At 32.9% G+C, this 19081-nt stretch overlaps 1 protein-coding gene across 1 annotated transcript; it reads right to left on the bottom strand.

The window, feature by feature from the left end:
* Positions 1-322: 322 nt before the first annotated feature.
* LOC143078005 (uncharacterized) lies at positions 323-17660 on the bottom strand. The gene is made up of 8 exons (XM_076253037.1): positions 17544-17660; positions 17179-17252; positions 15173-15445; positions 14232-14306; positions 13781-13885; positions 13076-13258; positions 11309-11392; positions 323-1152 (listed from the first exon to the last, which is right to left on the bottom strand). The coding sequence occupies exons 2-8, from the start codon at positions 17236-17238 to the stop codon at positions 1075-1077; spliced, it is 858 nt and encodes a 285-aa protein (XP_076109152.1). The 5' UTR covers positions 17239-17252; positions 17544-17660; the 3' UTR covers positions 323-1074.
* Between the last annotated feature and the right edge of the window lie 1421 nt (positions 17661-19081).

Here is a 19081-nt window from a genome sequence, read left to right as displayed (position 1 = left end):
TTTTGATGTGATTCATCAGTGTTTCTCGTTTCTCTCATTTTTATATAGATTAGACCGTTTGTTTTCCCGTTTTAATGGTTTTAAATCAGTAATTATTTGGGCCCTTCATAGCTTGCTGTTCGGTGTGATCCAAGGCTTCTTGTTCAAAGCCTACCGTGGCCTATAATGGTTTACTTTTATAAATTGTGACTTGGCTTCACACCAGATCTTCATAAATGTACGTAATGGCTGCATGAAATACATATAGTTACAGGTTAAAACATAAAAAATGTTGTATGAAATCCATTTGTTTAATGGAAAATAAAACAAATAACAAATAATGTTGTATGAAATCATTGTTTTTTAAGGCATCAAAAAGATAACAAATTGTGCATTGCTTTACCTCGAATGCCATCTCCTCAATACAAACAAACTGTTTTCTTCTCTCGTTATCAAAAGAATATAATTTTCAAACATTTAGTAGTTAACATGTTTGTTTTATTATTTCCTAACATACAAGAAAAACGTTTTACACGCTGCTACAACTCGACAATTAATCCATCTCCTAAATATGAATATATACATACATGTAAGCACGAAAATTACACCCAATAATGCTACAAACAGATTGTTATGCCGACAAAATAAATATATTAATGCAATTTTAAAATACGAATGAGAGAAAAAAAAATGTGTCCATTTCTCATTATTTAATTCTAAATTCCATTTTAAGACGGAGTAAATCATGAAAAAACGTTGATGACGTCTCGGTCACATGACAAAATTATGTCTATGAGCTGATAAAAAAACACTGTCAGCCAATTAGAAGACGCTTTATATCAAAATCAAATCATGAGTACATATCAAAGAGAAAGAGATCAAAGTCACATGAATTTTTACAAGAGTTGGAAATTATAAATATATTGTTTAAATTAATTCCAAATAAGACAAACTTTTATCTATGAGAGTAATAATCAAATGCTTATGTTTTGTTTATTAATAATGATAAATCATTACAGTGTCAAAAACACACACACATTTCAGTTCCCTTCTCTCCATTGAGGACCAATATTCCTCAGAAGTCTGTTTTCTTGGCTAAACTCTAGGGTACACTTTGTTTCCCTTCTTCTTACCATCGATATACATCAAGTAGGAAAATATTATCAGCAATACCTTGAAAAATAAAGAGAAACTTTGAAACATTCGTTACGGAGCATAATAAATAATTAAATCTTACGTTTTCTATTTCCTTCAAATTTAGTTAATACGATAAAAGATAGGCGAAAGTTACATTTTTGTACAAAAAGATATATTCAAAATCATAAGTAGAAAACATACTGACAAACCTTTTTCAACAAATTTGCATACTCCGTTCTAATGTTGAACTGTGACACCACTGTCCCAGGTTAGGGAAAGTGGTGTAACTTTAGAGAGGGATAAATCCTACTTTGTAAAGGATCACTCTGATTCAAATTTTTTTTTTCTCTGAAACTGACAATATCAAGATACTTAATTTTTTGATTGACAACATATTTGTTACTTTTAGAGGACGTGTTTTTCAACAGACTGACGGCATTCCAATGGGAACTAATTATGCCCCTCTTCTTGCCGACTTGTTTCTTTATTATTATGAGGCTGACATCATACAGGAACTTCTTAGGAAGAAAGTTAGCAATATCCTTTAACTCTACTTTCCGCTATATAGATGACGTTCTTTCACTAAATAATTCAATATTTGGTGACTATGTTCAATGCATCTATCCCATCGAGCTAGAGATAAAGGATACAATAGATACAGTTAAGTCAGCCTCATATCTTGACTTACCTCAAGAAATTGACAATGGGTCGGTTGAAAACAAAACTTTACGACAAAAGAGATGATTTCAGCTTTCCAATTGTGAACTTTCATTTTCTAAGAAGAAACAATCCAACAGCACCTGCATACGGGGTATATATCTCAAAATTGATACAAAATTCCTGTGCTTGCATTTCCTATCATGATTTTCTGAATGAAGGGTTGCTGCTCACAAGGAAGCTATTAAACCAATAGTTCCAAATGGTGAAGTTGAAATCATCCCTTCGTAAATTTTACGGACGCCACCACGAGTTGGTTGACCGTTATGGAATAACTGTTTCACAAATGATATCGGACATGTTCCTTACGTCGTAACTACAACCCCTTCCCTTTCATGAATATGACCTACCAAATAAGACTATTAACCGGATTTGTTACAACATAAGCAACACAACGGGTGCCACATGTAGAGCAGGATCTGCTTACCCTTCCCGAGCACCTGAGATCACCCCTAGCTTTTGGTGGGGCTCGTGTTAATTATTCTTTAGTTTGCTTTGTTGTGTCATGTGTTCTTTTGTTTCCCTTTTTGTCATCTTTCATTTTTAGCCAGGCGTTGTCAGTTTATTTCCGATTTATGAATTTGACTGTTCCTCTGGTATCTTTCGTCCCTCGTTTAGGTGAGGGTTGGATTCTCACTAACATGTTTTACCCTAACCCCACCCTACAGTCTTTATGTGTATGCTTGTCCCATGCCAGGAGCCTGTAATTCAATGGTGTCGCTTGTTTATGTGTTGCACATTTGTTTTTCGTTCATTTTTTGAACAAAAATTGACCGTTAGTTATTTCTTTTAATTGTTTTACAATGTCATTACGGAACCTTTTATAGTTGATTTTGCGGTATGGGATTTGCTCATTGTTGAAGGCCGTACGGTGACATACAGTTGTTTATTTCTGTGTCATTTGGTCTCTTGTGGAGAGTTGAGTGATTGACAATAATACCACATCTTCTTTTTTATTTTGACAATATCACACAATATTGATAATTACACGAAACGACGAAAAAACAAACAGTAGTCCCCTTAACACAACATAGAAAACCAAAGACTTAGTAACAGACACAATATAAACAACCAAGCCTTAAAAAAGACACAACACATGTCTATATGTTGAATTTCTAGAGACATGCTTTTCGTGATCTAAGATCTGAAGATACTTGAATAGGCAGCTTAGCCGTAGTTTTATCAATTACAAATGTATTTCCTATTCAATGTGTGCTAACTTGCATGGTCAGTGATGCATGTACGCATTTTGAAGGAGAACAAGTAACTCCGTTCGGCGAATCTGGACTTACTCCTTTTATGATTCAAAACAGAAAGTCCCTAATCAAAAGGCAAAAAAGCTCGAACACACCAAACGAATAGACTACAACTGTATTTATATTCCTGATTTGGTACAGGCATTTTCTTATATAAAAACTAGTGGATTAAACCTGGTTTTTATAGCTAGCTAAACATCTCACTTGTACGGCAGTCGCATAAAATTCTTTTATATTGACAACAATGTGTGAACAACTCAAACATATATAATAGGTAAAAAATGTAAAACAGTATTTGTCCAAAGTTGGGTACCTCTGCCCTTTGTGAGTCATGTATATTTTTCAATTTAAGTTCATTTATTTGTTTTTGGATTTTAGTGTGCTTTTTCACTCGTACACAATTTCATTGAGAGGCCAGCTGAGGACAACCTCCTGGTGCGAGAGTTACCGTGCGTTAAAGGTCCATTGCTAGCCTTCTGCTTTTCTCTGCTCTTTTGTCAGGTTGTTGTCTCTTTGACATATTCAACATTTCCATTCCCAATTTTAAGAATACAGAAATTATCATAGAATGATAACACAATGATGGAATGTAAAAGTACAAAGCCTCTTCATATGTAAACAAAACACATGAAAGGCATATGGAAAAATCTTATAAGCAAACATAAAAGGAAAGAATGCAAAATTTATCATAGAACAATAACACAATGACGGGATGTATAAGTACAGAGTCACACCAAATGGCTACCACAAATACATCAGGAGTCTGTATTTTAGTGGTTGGTGTTTGTTAATGTCTTACATATTTGTTTTTCGTTCATTTATTGTACATAAATAAGGCCGTTAGTTTTCTCGTTTGAATTGTTTTGCATTTGACATTTCGGGGCCTTGCATAGCTTACTATGCGGTATTGGCTTTGCTCATAGCCGAAGGTCGTACAGTGACTTATTGTTATTAATGTCTGTGTCATTTAACGTCTTTGAAGTTATAAGACATACAATGAGTCGGAGGAAGCCTTGTCTGTTGTAACTATAACTTCTAGTTCTGGGGGATATATCGATGGAATATAATCAGCAACATTGGGATTGTTAATGAAAAAAACATCATCAATATATCTGAATATGAATTAAATGACATGGCTTCTTTGATCTTCTTGTTTTTGACAGGTGTCTGAAGGAATTCTGATTCATATGATTCATATAACTAGAGGCTATAAAGAGCCTGTGTCGCTCACCTTGGTCTATGAAGGACACAGATGGATTCATGACAACTGATAAAAATTGACTAAAAAGGGCAATAACTCCTTCAGGAGTCAACTGACCATTTGGTCATGTTGTCATATATTCATATCTTACTTTGCTGAACATTATTGCTGTTTACAGTTTATCCCTATCTATAACAGTATACACGATAATAACAAAAAATGGCAAAAATTCAAAATTACCAATCGGAGGGCAGCAACCCAACAACCAGTTGTCCAATTCATCTGAAAATTTCAGGGCAGACAGTTATGTACTTGATTAACAATTTAACCACATTTTTTTATTTGTTCTAAATCCTATGGTTTTAGAGTTACAAGCCAAAATCTACATTTTACCCCTATGTTCTATTTTAAGCCATGGCCGCCATCTTGATTGTTTGGCTGGGTCATCGCACACATTTTTATAACTAGATACCCATACAATGATTGTGCTTAAGTTTGGTTAAATTTGACTCAGAAGTATCAGAGGAGAAGATTTTTGTAAAAGATGACAAACAGTGACGAAAAATTGGTAAATAATGACTATAAAGGGCAATAACTCCTTCAGGGGTCGATTGACCATTTTAATCATAATAACTTATTTGTAGATCTTACTTTGCTGAACATTATTGCTGTTTACAGTTTATCTCTATCTATAATAATATTCAAGATAAAAACTAAAAACGGCTAAATTTCCTTAAAATTACCAATCAAAGGGTAGCAACCCAACAACGGGTTGTCCGATTCCTCTGAAAATTTCAGCGTAGATAGATCTTGACTTAATAATCATTTTATGTCCGATTTGCTTCAAATGCTTTGGTTTCAGAGTTATAAGCAAAAAATTACATTTCACCCCTATGTTCTATTTTAGCCATGGCGGCCATCTTGGATTGATAGCCGTGTCACCGGACACATTTTTTAAACTAGACACCCTAATGATGATTCTGGCCAAGTTTGGTTAAATTTGACCCAGAAGTTTCAGAGGAGAATATTTTTGTAAAAGTTAACAGATGGCACCGGACGACAACGACGACGGACGACGGATGATGATGAGAAAAGCTCACTTGGACCTTCGGTTGACCGTTATGCCCGCGTCACACTGTCCCGATTTTTATATACGATGGACACCCGAATGAGAAAATTGTAAGTACGTACGTAGTTGGTCCCGATCTCGTTAAAATACCAAAAAGTGACCGAAGCAAGTACGATGAATAACGAAGTCTATGCGATGGTGCCGAAATGATATACGATAACAAAAGATGAACATGCGAAGGTTAACCGAAGACGGGTATTCAAGCTTCATATCTCAGTTGAAGCCTACACGATGGATCACGAAGGCTTCACGATGGATTACGAAGACTACACGACGGATTACGATGATGGCGCGATGGCCATACGATGTCTAAAAGACTTAGTTTATTATCCCATCGCTTACTACATGTAAGTTGCGTGTAGAAAAAAAATTATATAATGGTCACTCTAGAACCGAAATGCTCAAAACTTGATATGGTGTTACGAATATATTAAGCGCTATTGACTTTAAAGTTCAAAGGTCAAGGTAACAGTTGTAATACAAGGCAATATCACCCTTGTTGACACTCTAAAACCAATATGCTTCAAAAGATTTTAACTACATTTGGTATAGTGTTCCTCCTTGTAATGATTTGACATTTTTTACGTTCAAGGCCAAAGGTCAAGGTCATGCAGGTGGACTTTTTTTTCTCCTTCAAATAGCATAATACACAAGAAATTGGATGCTCATTTTTTGAACTGCTGGTTTTAAAGACAATACTAAAGGTATTTCCAGTTACTGAATGCTTAGGTTGATTTGTAAAAAAAAATAGTTTATGTATCAAATATGCATATTCAATTTGCCATTTTCTGCATGTGTCATATACAAATATAGTGTCCATATTTGTCCCAAATATGTTACATACATGGGGGTGCCATGCTCGGCATTGCCTTGTTTGAACTGTAAAAGGTGTGCACTAGTCTAAATAATCACCCATAGTTATGCCCATGTTTACTGATCTATCTTTAAGGTAAGGTAAAGGGTTCGTTGATCCCTTTTTATTCAAAAAGAGCTCTCTCCAGAATATCATAATAATATAGACAAAAGGAAGGATGTGGGGAAAGCAACAAATGCGGCTTAATATGACATATACACATGTAGAAAACAAAATGGTTATGGAGTGAACATTCGTGTGACAACAACTCAGACGATACATAAAAAAATCAGCAGAAGAATGAAGAAAAAGTCGGTTCCCTATATACGTGTACCTGCAGTGTTGGTGTACGAGGCGCATTTATGATTTTCATTATGTTACTTGATATGAAAAATTGACAAAAAATAATAATTTACTTGTGAAAGTAAATCCTGAGCCTGTAATAGCTGCTCTTCTTGTTCCATTTGAATTAATAGAAACAACGCTGTCGCCTTTCTTGTTCTCATAGAATCAAATGATATAAGCTCCATGTTTTGTGAACGTCTTTTTTAACTGTCGTATAAGACTGACCAGTGCATATCGCGCATGGCACTTTAAATGAATTTTAGCGCGACAATTAACTTACATTAAGCTGGATTTATTGCCGTCGTAGTTCCATCTTGTCGCCTTCGTACTTTTATTCGATGGCAACACGACGGGATTACGAGGTCGTCACGAAGCCGTGTTGCCATCGTAAGACCTTCGGGTAGCTTCGTGATTCATTCGTTTAGACATCGTAATGTCAAAACTGCCCGATGGAAACGATGGAAACACGAATGCAATACGATGTTCAAAGATGCATTCCCGGTGACATTACGATGGTGAGAATGGTGATACGAACTCAATACGAACCCTCAACATCGGACGCACCTTCGGGGATTTTTTAGCATGTTAAAAAATTTAGAACCCTTCCCGAAGTTGTCCTCGAAGGCTAGAAAAAGTGAACGATGGTTAAAGATGGTTAAAGATGGCACAACGAATAGCCCGATCTGGATACGATCAGTCCCGATTTTGAAAATTTCCATAATCGTGTTTACATCGGCGTAAAAATCGGGACAGTGTGACGCGGGCATATGGAATAACCGTTTTACATACGACGACAGAATGTGCCAATTGTCGTAACTACAGCTGTGTTCGAATATGACCTACCGAATAATAATTTTCACCGGAATTGTACTAGAATGGGCTACACGACAGTGCCACAAATGTAACTCTATTGGAGCACACGAAATAACCTTAAAGTTTTGGCTGGGTTTGTGTTGTTCGGTGTTTAGTTTTCCTCGTGTTTTGTATAAAAACAGCTGTATTAACAATGATTTGTCGATTGCACACAAAGTATTATTACGATAAAAAACGATTAAGGTTAATTCATTGAAGTGCGTTTCATGCTAAAAAAAAAACCATCAAAATACTGTTTGATAAGACAGCCTCGCAATGCCGAAACGTTAGGAAAAGTAAAATAACAAAAGTACCGAGGAAAATTCAAAACGTAAATAATACGCAAAAGAAAAGGTATTTTACATTATCGTATGCAAAGACGCATCTGGTCATACATTACTTGCGGGAAACAACATGGTCCAATATTGAATTGTAAATCATGATTTCAATATAAATGGATATTCACAACAGAAGATCTTTTTAGAAATGAGAAAATCAAAAGCTCAAACATATCTAACAAATAGAAACAACTGTCGTATTACTGACTTGGTATAGGCATTTACTTATGTAGAAAACAGTGGTTTAAACTTCTCACTTTTATGACAGTCGCATATCATTTCATAATATTGACAATAACGTGTAAGAAAAACAGAGAGACATAAAAGGTAAAAATGTACGGAAGCGTATTAGGGACATAGAAAGAATAAAATTGACACAGAACTTTTTTTTTCAAAGTCGAAATTTTGACATTTCAAATCTCAAAATTTCGACTTTAACTCGAAATTTTAACTTTTCTCATTTTGAAATTTTGACTTCTTTTTAACTCAAAATTTCGACTACTTTTAAACTCAAAATTTCGATTTTTTTAAAACTTAAAATTTCGACTTTTCCTTTGTATTTATACGTTTGCGATTACTACATTCACAGTCATTTATATCAGCAAGGCGGAACGCCATATAGTATACATCATAAACTTCATAAGCATATTATAATAAACTAAACCATTTTAAAGAGGTTATTTTAGATAGAAAATCTTGTTCTTGCCGAAGAATAAATAAAATATGTTTCACGTTCAAATACATATTTCAAGTCTGGACTTCAGATATGTGTATCAAGACAGCCCCGCTATTCCGACGACATACTTTTATTCAACAGTCTAATATATAAAGACAAGGGTTAATAGTTGTGTTATAAGAATGCAAACTTCCAAAACTAGATAACTGAGTAGCTCATTGGTCGTCCTGAATATGCATGGCAATTTTGGCTACTTGATATACCATTGTTTAAACAAGGCAAAGTCAGTGACTTGCTATTGGGATACCAAACAGGCCTTTGAAACTGTGATGCTAAATGTCCTCAGATCTGACGATCCTATGACAGTGTCGTGGAAACTAAAACATGGAATATGGGAGGGGGGGGGTAAATTCTGTCAACATGCATGTTCTTTACGAATATTTTTTTTCAATATTAAATGCTAATCCATATCTTAATCTAAGAACAAAACCAATTTCTGAATATAATTTGCCAAAATGTGTGGAGGACGCTTTAATAATTTGCGTCAATGTCTACTCATTCTAAAATTGTAATAACTGTGTTTGAATACTAACGTCAAAGTTTTAAAAGTACTTAAAAAAAGTCGAAATTTCGAGATTTCAACAGTCAAAATTTAGAGATAAAAGTCGAGATTATGATTTAAAAAAAAGTCGAAATTTTAAGTTTACAAAAAGTCGAAATTTTGAGTTTAAAATAAGTTGAAATTTCGAGTTTAAAATAAGTAGAAATTTCGAGATTAAAAAAAGTCGAAATTTTAAGTATAAAATAAGTTGAAATTTCGAGTTTAAAATAAGTCGAAATTTCGAGATTTAAAAAAGACGAAATTTTGAGTTTAAAATAAGTCGAAATTTCGAGTTTTAAATAAGTCGAAATTTCGAGTTTTAATAAAGTCGAAATTTCGAGTTTAAAGTGGAAATTTCGACTTTTTGTAAGTCGAAATTTCGAGTTTCAAAAAAGTCAAAATTTCGACTTTTCAAAAAGTCGAAATTTTCAATATTTAAGCAAGTCAAAATTTAAGTTTTAGTCAATATTTCGGGATCTGAAAAGTCAAAATTTCAAGTTAAAGTAAAATTTCGAGATGTGAAAAGTCAAAATTTCGACTTTGATAAAAAAAAGTTCACTGCCAATTTTTTTTTTTTTTATGTCCCTAATACGCTTCCGTAAAAATGTCAAAAATTGGGGTAAATCAGTCAAAAATTGGGGTAAATCAGTCAAAATCGTAGTATAATTTTATTCAGTATAAAAACAAATATTTGTTTTAACAAAGACACGCAAAATGGTGTATGGACAAAGTACAGCAGGAAGAATGAAAGACAAGAACTGAATATTTACAATAGCACAATGGCGGGATGAAAACGCAAAAATCAACGTCATAAATATATAATGAAAAATGAATAAATTGTAAAGGTTAATAAAAAAAAATATACAAGGACAAATAGGCGAAACCCTATTATTTATCATCAACGTCTTGATATCTTTTTACGATTTTTTTAGAATCAAGATGAGACGAAATTTGACATAACCTTGGCCTATCAACTTTCAGCTCAGACACTGATGAAATTGTAAAAAGTCTGAGTGGCAGCTTCAATCACTTAAATGAGTTGGAAAATTTAATATATCATATGCAGGTAACTAAAGTTGGTATACTTCATTTAAGATCGGGAAAATTTGTAATTTCTACTTTAAAAATCGTCTCCCTTGTCATAGATTCTGGTATTGAGATGACGAAAATTCAATGTATGAGTCTTAAAATGAGGCAGAAAAAAACATGCCTGTTGTTTATTATTAAAAAAACGTTTCGATTATTGATGGAAACAAGTAAAATCACAAAAATACTGAAGTCCGAGGTAAATTCAAAACGGAAAGTCCCTTATCAAATGGCAAAATCAAAAGCTCAAAACATCATCAATATATTTGAAATAAAATGATCGGGCTACTTGATTTTTTTTTTACCAGTTTTCTGATAAAAATTCCGAATCGTATGAAAATAAGAAGAGCTTGGCAAGGAGAAATTCGCACACTTCGTTTCAATAGGAACACCGAAGACTTACTGAAAAAGTGTACCTCTAAATTCAACAAAGACGTTGTCATTGAGGAACTGCTGCATACCGGTCACGTTTTCCTCTGTATAGCATGTTTTTCCTTTAAATTCACTAAAAACAAAATATGCCGTATGCTGTTCCTAAGCAATACATTTATAGTATATATTTGTTTAGGGGCCAGCTGAAGGACGCCTCCGGGTGCGGGAATTTCTCGCTACATTGAAGACCTGTTGGTGATCTTCTGTTGTTGTCTTTTCTTTGGTCGGGTTGTCTTTGACACATTCCCCATTTCCATTCTCAATTTTATTTATACCGCATGCTGCCATTATTATATTGAAAAGCATTAATTGGGGATTATTTCTTTGTGTGAATTTAAATACATTGAGAAATAACATAAAAATACACATAATTGGCTTTATAAAATCAAATTCAAGCAATTTAAAAAATAAAGTCGAAAGCAAATCATCAACGCCATGGCAAAAAAAAAGTATATAGAAACATACCTTTGGAAACTAAATACTGAGTAAGTAAGAAAATCAAGAGGAGTCAAACAAGTAAAAAATCAGAAACCACCATACAGAAAACATAATCGAGTATCATGGCTTTTACATAAAAAGAAGTTGAATCAGCAGAAGGGTAAAAGTTTCCCGTCGTTTTAAAAGTCCATTCCTTTAGCAGTAATGGTCATTTATGCATAACATTCAGGACAGAAAAAAACCAACACTTTTGATAATGATAACATACCTGAAAAAGAAATGCCAGAACATACACTATTACTGCTAACTTCGTGTTGCCCAATACTTCGTCCCATACTGCATCAAAACATCCCTGAAATAATCGTAAATAAAAAGTGCTGCTATTATATTTGAAAAATGTAAAACCTATTGCCTCGTCATTTTTGTTTTGATCTACTACCATACTTTACCAGTTAAACACCAGTAGAGACAAACATCACCGGGTAATCATAAAAGACCATAAATAAAACATAGTCAAATGAACGTGACTATGTGGGATGAAATAACAAGACTTTATGTAATACAAGTTTGAAGTTTTTTTGTTCAAATTGATTCTTTAAATTTATTGCGCATATTTCTGTTTGAGGTTTGTTTTTAAGCATAGTTGAATTGAATTATAAGAAAGTGTCCGTGCTTATACCTTTTATTCTTCAGTTTGAAGTCATTGAGATAGATGGTTTTGTTCATGTACCGTGATAACTTACAATACAGATGTTTCATTCAGGATAAAAGGTTCGAACTCTCTATCTTAAATGTATATACCGTTCCTATCTGTGAGATGGTTTTGAAAGGAAATATTACATTCAATATACATTAGTTGATCATAAATATGGCAAATTATCCCTTTCTTTTTTCACAGGATTTATATGAAATAATTGTTTTAAAGAAAAAGTAATACTATATAAGTATATATAATGAAAATTTCAATTCACAGGGAAACACATACATTTGTATCAACGAAAGTGACTATGTTTCAAAATCTGGAAAGAATGGGAAAAATATTCATCGAACAATTTCCATAATAGCAGATGCTAAATTTCATTATATGTGCGATATGTCTGGAGTCGCTTGTATATAATGCTGAAAAGAACTTAGTAATAAGTCTGAAAAATGTGAATAAATTTCCTTACACAATTCCATATTTCTGGTGCTCAATTGAAATATGTTTGCAATCGTTCCGTTAGGTTTCCGTGATTAGGTTTCAAAACTGTAGTAGAAGCTGGTTACACAAAATTAGTACCCACTGCCCTCCCCCCAACCTTCGAAACAGTTTTTGCTCGACATCACAAAACTTCAGGTTTTAGACTTTGTGCATTTCTGACACACAAAAGATGATCTGGAAAAACAATATTTAGCCATTGCATTAATTTAGAAATAATTCATGAATGTGTTGGAAGTTTAACCATTGCCTGGGCCCTAATAATCGAATCCTATCCCGGGCAATAGCAGCGAGAGATTTTATTAACGAATATTTTCTTTGCTAAAAAAACATATAAATTGTATATAAAAAAGAAGATGTGGAATGATTGCCAATGAGACAACCGTCCACAAGAGACCAAAATGACACAGAAATTAACAGCTATATGTCACCGTACGGCTTTCAAAAACGAGCAAAGCCCATACCACATAGTCAGCCATAATAGGACCCGAAATGACCATTCAAAACAATTCAATCGAGAAAACAAACGGCCTTTTTTTCATAAAATAAATTGAACGAAAAACAAATATGTAACACATAAACAAATGACAACCACTGAATTACAGGCTCCTGACTTGGGACAGGCACATACATACATACATAATATGGCGGGGTTAAACATGTTAGTGGAATCCCAACCCTCCCCCTAACCTGGAACAGTAGTATAACAGTACAACATATAGCCTGATTTACAGTCTTGTGTTATTTGATACACGCAATAGTTTGCATTGGATCGAGGAGGAGTTTACATCCTTCCCCAAACACCACATACTGTTGCTTATTCATAACTATCTTCACCTTTTCATTTATGACTAAAGGGGTCCGCGCGCAGCTTGTTGCTAGCATTGTATCATCTGTTGGCTTTTCAATACAGCACATAAGAGGTGCATCTAAATCAGGAGTTATAGTTCCAGGATGTTTCCAGTCATCTGTATTAGTCGTACTGAAATCTAGATAACTATTTACTCCACAACATTTCATCTAAAATAAAATGTAAATCAATATATATATTACTAGTTTTAAAAGTACAAGAGACTATGTATTATTAATCAAATATGCTGATACATAAATGAAAGCAACTGTCATATTCCTGAATTGGTAAAGGCATTTCTTAATGTAGAAAATAATTAGTTTAACCTGGTTTTATATCTATCCCTTTCTATTTTATGACAGTTATATAGAATTCCATTTAGTTGACAGCGGTAAATGTAAAAGATAAACAAAACATGCTCTTGGGTTGTTCTTTCATTCGCTAAAGCATTTATATACACACATATCTTGACAAAATTTGAGTGTTCAACATTTTTTAGCAGTCTCTTTTATCTACATGTAATTATGTTTCAACTTTTCAGTATTAGGACATATCTGCAGCATGCATGTATTATTATTCGTATACCACAACCTAATAAGATAATAAATTAATAAGTCAGGTACGGTTTATGCATGTATTCCATTGCTTATAGTAAAGTCGCTTACTATGATTTAGAAATTCAATGCAATTACCTGTTCCATAACAAACATCCATCCAAGTGTTGTAGCGTCTGAACTTCCAATCCCTTTATAGCCTTTCAGTGATTCAAGTAAAACATTCTTAATGGAACCTATGATCTGCAATTATAACATTACTCTCAAATTACAATATAAAGGAACGTGTTAGTATCCGTACTACAACAGAAAAATTATACACTTAGTGTACATATAAAACATACATAAAAGTGTTACGGTGAAAAAGAAGGATAGCTGACTGTCCATCAATAAAGTTTGAATGAACCGATTAATTTTTGTTTTTCTAAATCAAAACTTGTTAAAACCGAAGAATTTCAAATATCGGTAGACATATACATGTAATTGTTTATTGTCGGTAAAAGTGTATTTTGCAGTTGGTACTTCAATCCTAAAGGTTAGCACAATCATGTACATTTATTTTTACATTCTTATATTTATAAATACTAACCGTATCTGGAGCTGCATACAACAAGATAATGACAATAATTTCTGCTACTAGCAATACTGTTATTATCACGGCGTACTGTTAAAAACAAAAGATATATAGGATGTTTATAGTAAAATAAATTTAAAGCGTTTTGCACCCGAACTTATGTTTACGTATATTTTTTTTTATTTATCTAAGACTATATGAAACATTTGTACAACCCTTTTTACAATATTTCATGGCAAATAAATGCAGATTGATGTCATCGATAAACCATCAAGAAACTATTCAACAGTTTTAAATACTCGAAATCAATTTTTGAAAGATACGGATTGCAAGGAAACGGTATATGGTAAAATGTAAAGACTACCTATATATTTCTTCAAATGATAAATACCTAATACTGAAAGATGTCTTTTTAGTCATCTAGTGCGAAGCGAGCTCTGAGTCATATAAAGATCATATGTCAGTCCCCTATCAACTTTTACACTAGCACGCATTTCATAGAGTGTAGCTACACGTATATATGTATGGAGTCAACGTAAACAATGCAGAAACAGAGCTAATTATCGTAAATCTAGTTTCAGTAAATATAATTAGATTTGTATAAATTGCTAATCATTATAGAATATTTTACAAATTTCTATTTGAATGGATGGTCTTTATTTATCTGAACAGTACGAAAGACCATTTCACAATTTTTTTTATAAAACAATACTAATATATAATCATAATAAACATTGCTTTCATTATTACTATGGTGTAGCATGAATAAAGTATTTTTTACTTATTTGAAATTTTAACTTTTAAAGTCGAAATTTTGAGTTCAATATCAGAATGTCGAAAATAAAAGAGTCAAGTTTTGTTTAATCAAAAATACTGATGTAAATTGTGGTTGTAAATGGAATATTATTCATGAAAAGTAAGGAAATAACGGTGGTCATCTTTTAGATAATACTTACAGTAAAAATTAATGTCTTAAACTTGCAACAGGCACCACAACAACCAAAAAAGGACAGGATTAACAAACAGCAACCGGAAATAATTAATGCCATCCCTATCCCACCCATAAATTCGGTAATAGAAAAATCGTCAATCCCAGCTGACCCAGTAGACGTGTCTTCAGCCATTAGTTTCAGACTTTCTCTTATTTTCTCTTCCATTGTATTTATAAAACTGATATCTGAGGCATAGAATGCAATTACACCTGCAGCTGTCAAAACCAAGCTGATAATCTACAAATGAAATGACAACTTAGCTATATGATCAGTAAACGGGCCACAAGTGTTGCTAAATATTAATACAAAATGAATGAATAGAGAATCTTTATTTCTAATAAAACATGTACAAGTGATATTAGACAGTATTTTGGATATTTTGTGTTGTTTTTTTTTTTATCTTATTGTTACATATGTGTAGATTCCAAACAACGTCCGGTTTGTGTGTTTGTTAGATGTTTTTTTGTTGTTTTGGTTTGACTGAATTTATAAATATATAAAAAAAAAGATGTGGTATGTTTGCCAATGAGACAACTCTCCAAGAAAGCCCAAAAATGACACAGATATTAACAACTGTAGGTCAACTTGATTGACTTTGATAAGTTTGCTCTTATTGTGTATACTATTACACCGCTGTTCAAAGACTTGGCGCCTTCCATCCTTTTCAACCTGCCTCATTATATATGCGCCTGTCCCAAGTCAGTAGTCTGTAGTCATTAGTTTTCTCAATTGAATAGTAACATGTTGTGTTGGGTTTTTTTTTTTATGTCGGAGCCTTTTAAGGCGATCAAACGGTATGGTAATTTCTCATTTTCGAAAGGCCTCACGGTTGCCCATAATTGCATACATCCACTTTATTAAAACTTTGGTGGATAGATACTCATTAGCAATCATAACACATCTCCTTATTTTTATACACAAAATCGTGTACTTAGTATGTGTAAATATTTGACAGACCGCAAATTTAATGTGAGCTTATAAATTGTTAAGATAATAGTGGTCCCTATGGTTAAACTTATTGATATCGGAAAAATATCTTGTTTCGTATTAGTGTTAATTCAGAACATTCGAGAACGAAGTGTTCACCGGACTCTTCGGATTTATATAAACACATTTGACAGAAGGAAGTCTCGTTCATATTCATTCTATACAAAACCTGATTCACGGATAAACAGACTGTTCTCGTTAGCAAATTAAAACCATGTAGACTTAAAATCGAGCAAGTTTGTCAGGTAATGCTTTCTACCAGGCTAAAATTTGAATTTAGAGAATGCAAACAGTTAGATTGCTTTTTATTCCTCATAAATTGAACTCTCTTTTTATTAACCAACTTTCAGACTGTTTGAACATATTCAATTTACATAAACATATTGTGTTCATTCGTGCTAATTTTGACTATGTAGTTTCTAACTGTAAATTGATCCATCTCGCACAGCCAACAGCTACTTCATTTTGGCAATGTTTTTTGTCAAAACGGGAAGAGAGCACGTTTCATTTATCTTCACTCTAGGCACTCTTCGGTATTTGATTTGATATATATTTGATATATATAATATTATATATTATATAGAGGGAATTCAAATTAAATGGCTGGTCAATTTTGGTCTTTGTTTACAAAAGTTTAAATAGTTTAATTATTTAGTATCCAGACTTTGTAGTTACTTTTCATATAAGGATTGAATCATTCAGTGATATTGGATACATTTATATTCAGTCAGGAACCACAAATAAAGCATATTTTGATAATGATATTATGTATTGACCATAGATCCACGATATATTGATCTGTATGAGGACACTATGATAGAAGTTAAATAGTGTAGCTGTTGATGTTTAATATTGTACAAACTCAGTTCCACAAATTGGGTTAGTGTATGTAATTGTAAGATGAATGCTGAATATATATAATAAAGTACACGAGTGATAGTGGCGCGTCAACATAAATGCATGAAATACTAAGGTAAACTTACCAAGAAAAAAATATTCAGCAACGTAACGAGACATCGTCCAAGACTTGTTATTATTCCCATTTTGATATTTTTGGCTGAAAAATAATAAAATATCTTTTAAATAGTTTTATCAAGAAAAAGGCATTTCTATTTTTCGGCAGTATATATCAGCTACTTTTAGCAGATATAATTCAAGTTTCATTAAATATGTTCTACATGTATCTTGGCCATCAAGATTTCTACTCCATTATTGCCCTTCAGGAGCTGTATCATTTCTACTTTTACTCGGCGTTCACAGTGACGTTTAAAATTATATTATGCTTGATTCTTTTAATTTGTTGCTGGTTATTAGAAAGTCATGCCAAATTTATAGGTACATTATGCACGCCTGTTCTGTTAACGTTACTTTTTAATTATTTTTCCTTTCCCTCTAAATGGTGATTGCGTTGTTCAACTTTAAATAAAAATTGTTTTGTATCTTCACTTGTTATTTCAAAAACTCTTCAATTTATCACATCATTGCCAATTGCTCTCTTCGTTTAAATTAAAATAAAAGGTTATCATCTCCTCTAAAAATCGACAAAACTTACCTCCTGACTATTTAGCATGGGCGAAGTTTTTCTAGTGACGTTAATATCAAATATGTAACAATCCGCGCACATCAAAACAAAACCTTTGTCTTAACGCTTCATTAGATTTTTATTTTACATTATTGGCACATTATAATGAAATAATTTGATACATGGGGATGGCTATACAAGACGCCATTGTTATAATTTAAATCAACATGAGTATGATATTCTTTATTTCCAAAATGTTCGATGCCTCTCTGATAAAATTGTTTAAAGAGCACGATTTCTTAAAGAATGACTTTGTATGGCTTCCTGGTATCACGTATGCCAATATATGAAATACTTATTTACGGAAAACCAACTAGAATATTTGTCTTAAATATTATTGTGTTCAGATTTGTTCAGAGTTTTTCATCTTGCATGAATATCAATCTAACTTTGTATTATCTTACGGCGCAGAAGGGATTTGATTGGAAGTAAAGAAACCGTAAAAAACTCCATATATTATAAATAATTTTTAATGTTTGAAAAATATCCGTAAATTTTCTGTCAAAGGCAATATCTCGATTATAAAGACTCGATAAAACTGATGTAGTTCAGAAATCTTCATAGACCTGAAACGGCAAACGCTTTTTATTGTTTATAACTTTTTTTCGTTATGAATGCAAATGCTCTTTGTCTAAGCTCTTGTGCAATTACGCTGTTGTTACAGTTTACTTATAAGTATCGATACTGCAAAGTGTTAGCTGCGATTCAAAACGTACATACAGTGAGCGTTACGGTCTCGATAATGCTAAGTACTAAGTTGGTATCAATTAAACATCGTTATGAAAATGAAAAAAAAATCTTTACAAATATGTTGAGTAGGTTCATTTCTTTATTAGAATATAATAGAATAGAAGCGGGAAATGTGTCAGACCGATCGATCAGAGAGACAACCGAATAGCATAAATTGTCGTTTGAATTGTTTTACATTGTCATTTCGGGGCCTTTTATAACTGACTATGCGATATGGGCTTTGTTCATTGTTGAATGCCGTACGGTGACCTATAGTTGTTAATTTTTGTGTCATTTTTGTCTCTTGTGGAGAGTTTTCTCAGTGGCAATCATACCACATCTTCTTTTTTATATAAACACTTGCGAAAATATAGACCAAAGGTCCCTGACATGGAATGGACCAAAACATGTGGCTGGGTTGAAAACCTCAGTTTGGTAACAGAAGACACTTATCAATATGACAGTGATCTACATAAATTAACAAAGGATTACTAGTAGTTACTGACATGCCAGCCCAAGACCTCAATTAAACTGAGTAAAAGATATTATATTCATCATATGAAAACTACATTTTT

Source organism: Mytilus galloprovincialis, chromosome 6, assembly GCF_965363235.1.
Source record: "Mytilus galloprovincialis chromosome 6, xbMytGall1.hap1.1, whole genome shotgun sequence".
NCBI lineage: Eukaryota > Metazoa > Mollusca > Bivalvia > Mytilida > Mytilidae > Mytilus > Mytilus galloprovincialis.
This window is presented reverse-complemented; position numbering and strand designations above follow the sequence as displayed.

Coding starts and splice junctions, on each gene's coding strand:
- LOC143078005 (XM_076253037.1), bottom strand. CDS start 17,238: ATGGGAATAATAACAAGTCTTGGACGATGTCTCGTTACGTTGCTGAAT. Junction 15,446..17,178: donor TGCTGAATATTTTTTTCTTG/GTAAGTTTACCT, acceptor TTTCATTTGTAG/ATTATCAGCTTGGTTTTGAC. Junction 14,307..15,172: donor TTAAGACATTAATTTTTACT/GTAAGTATTATC, acceptor TGTTTTTAACAG/TACGCCGTGATAATAACAGT.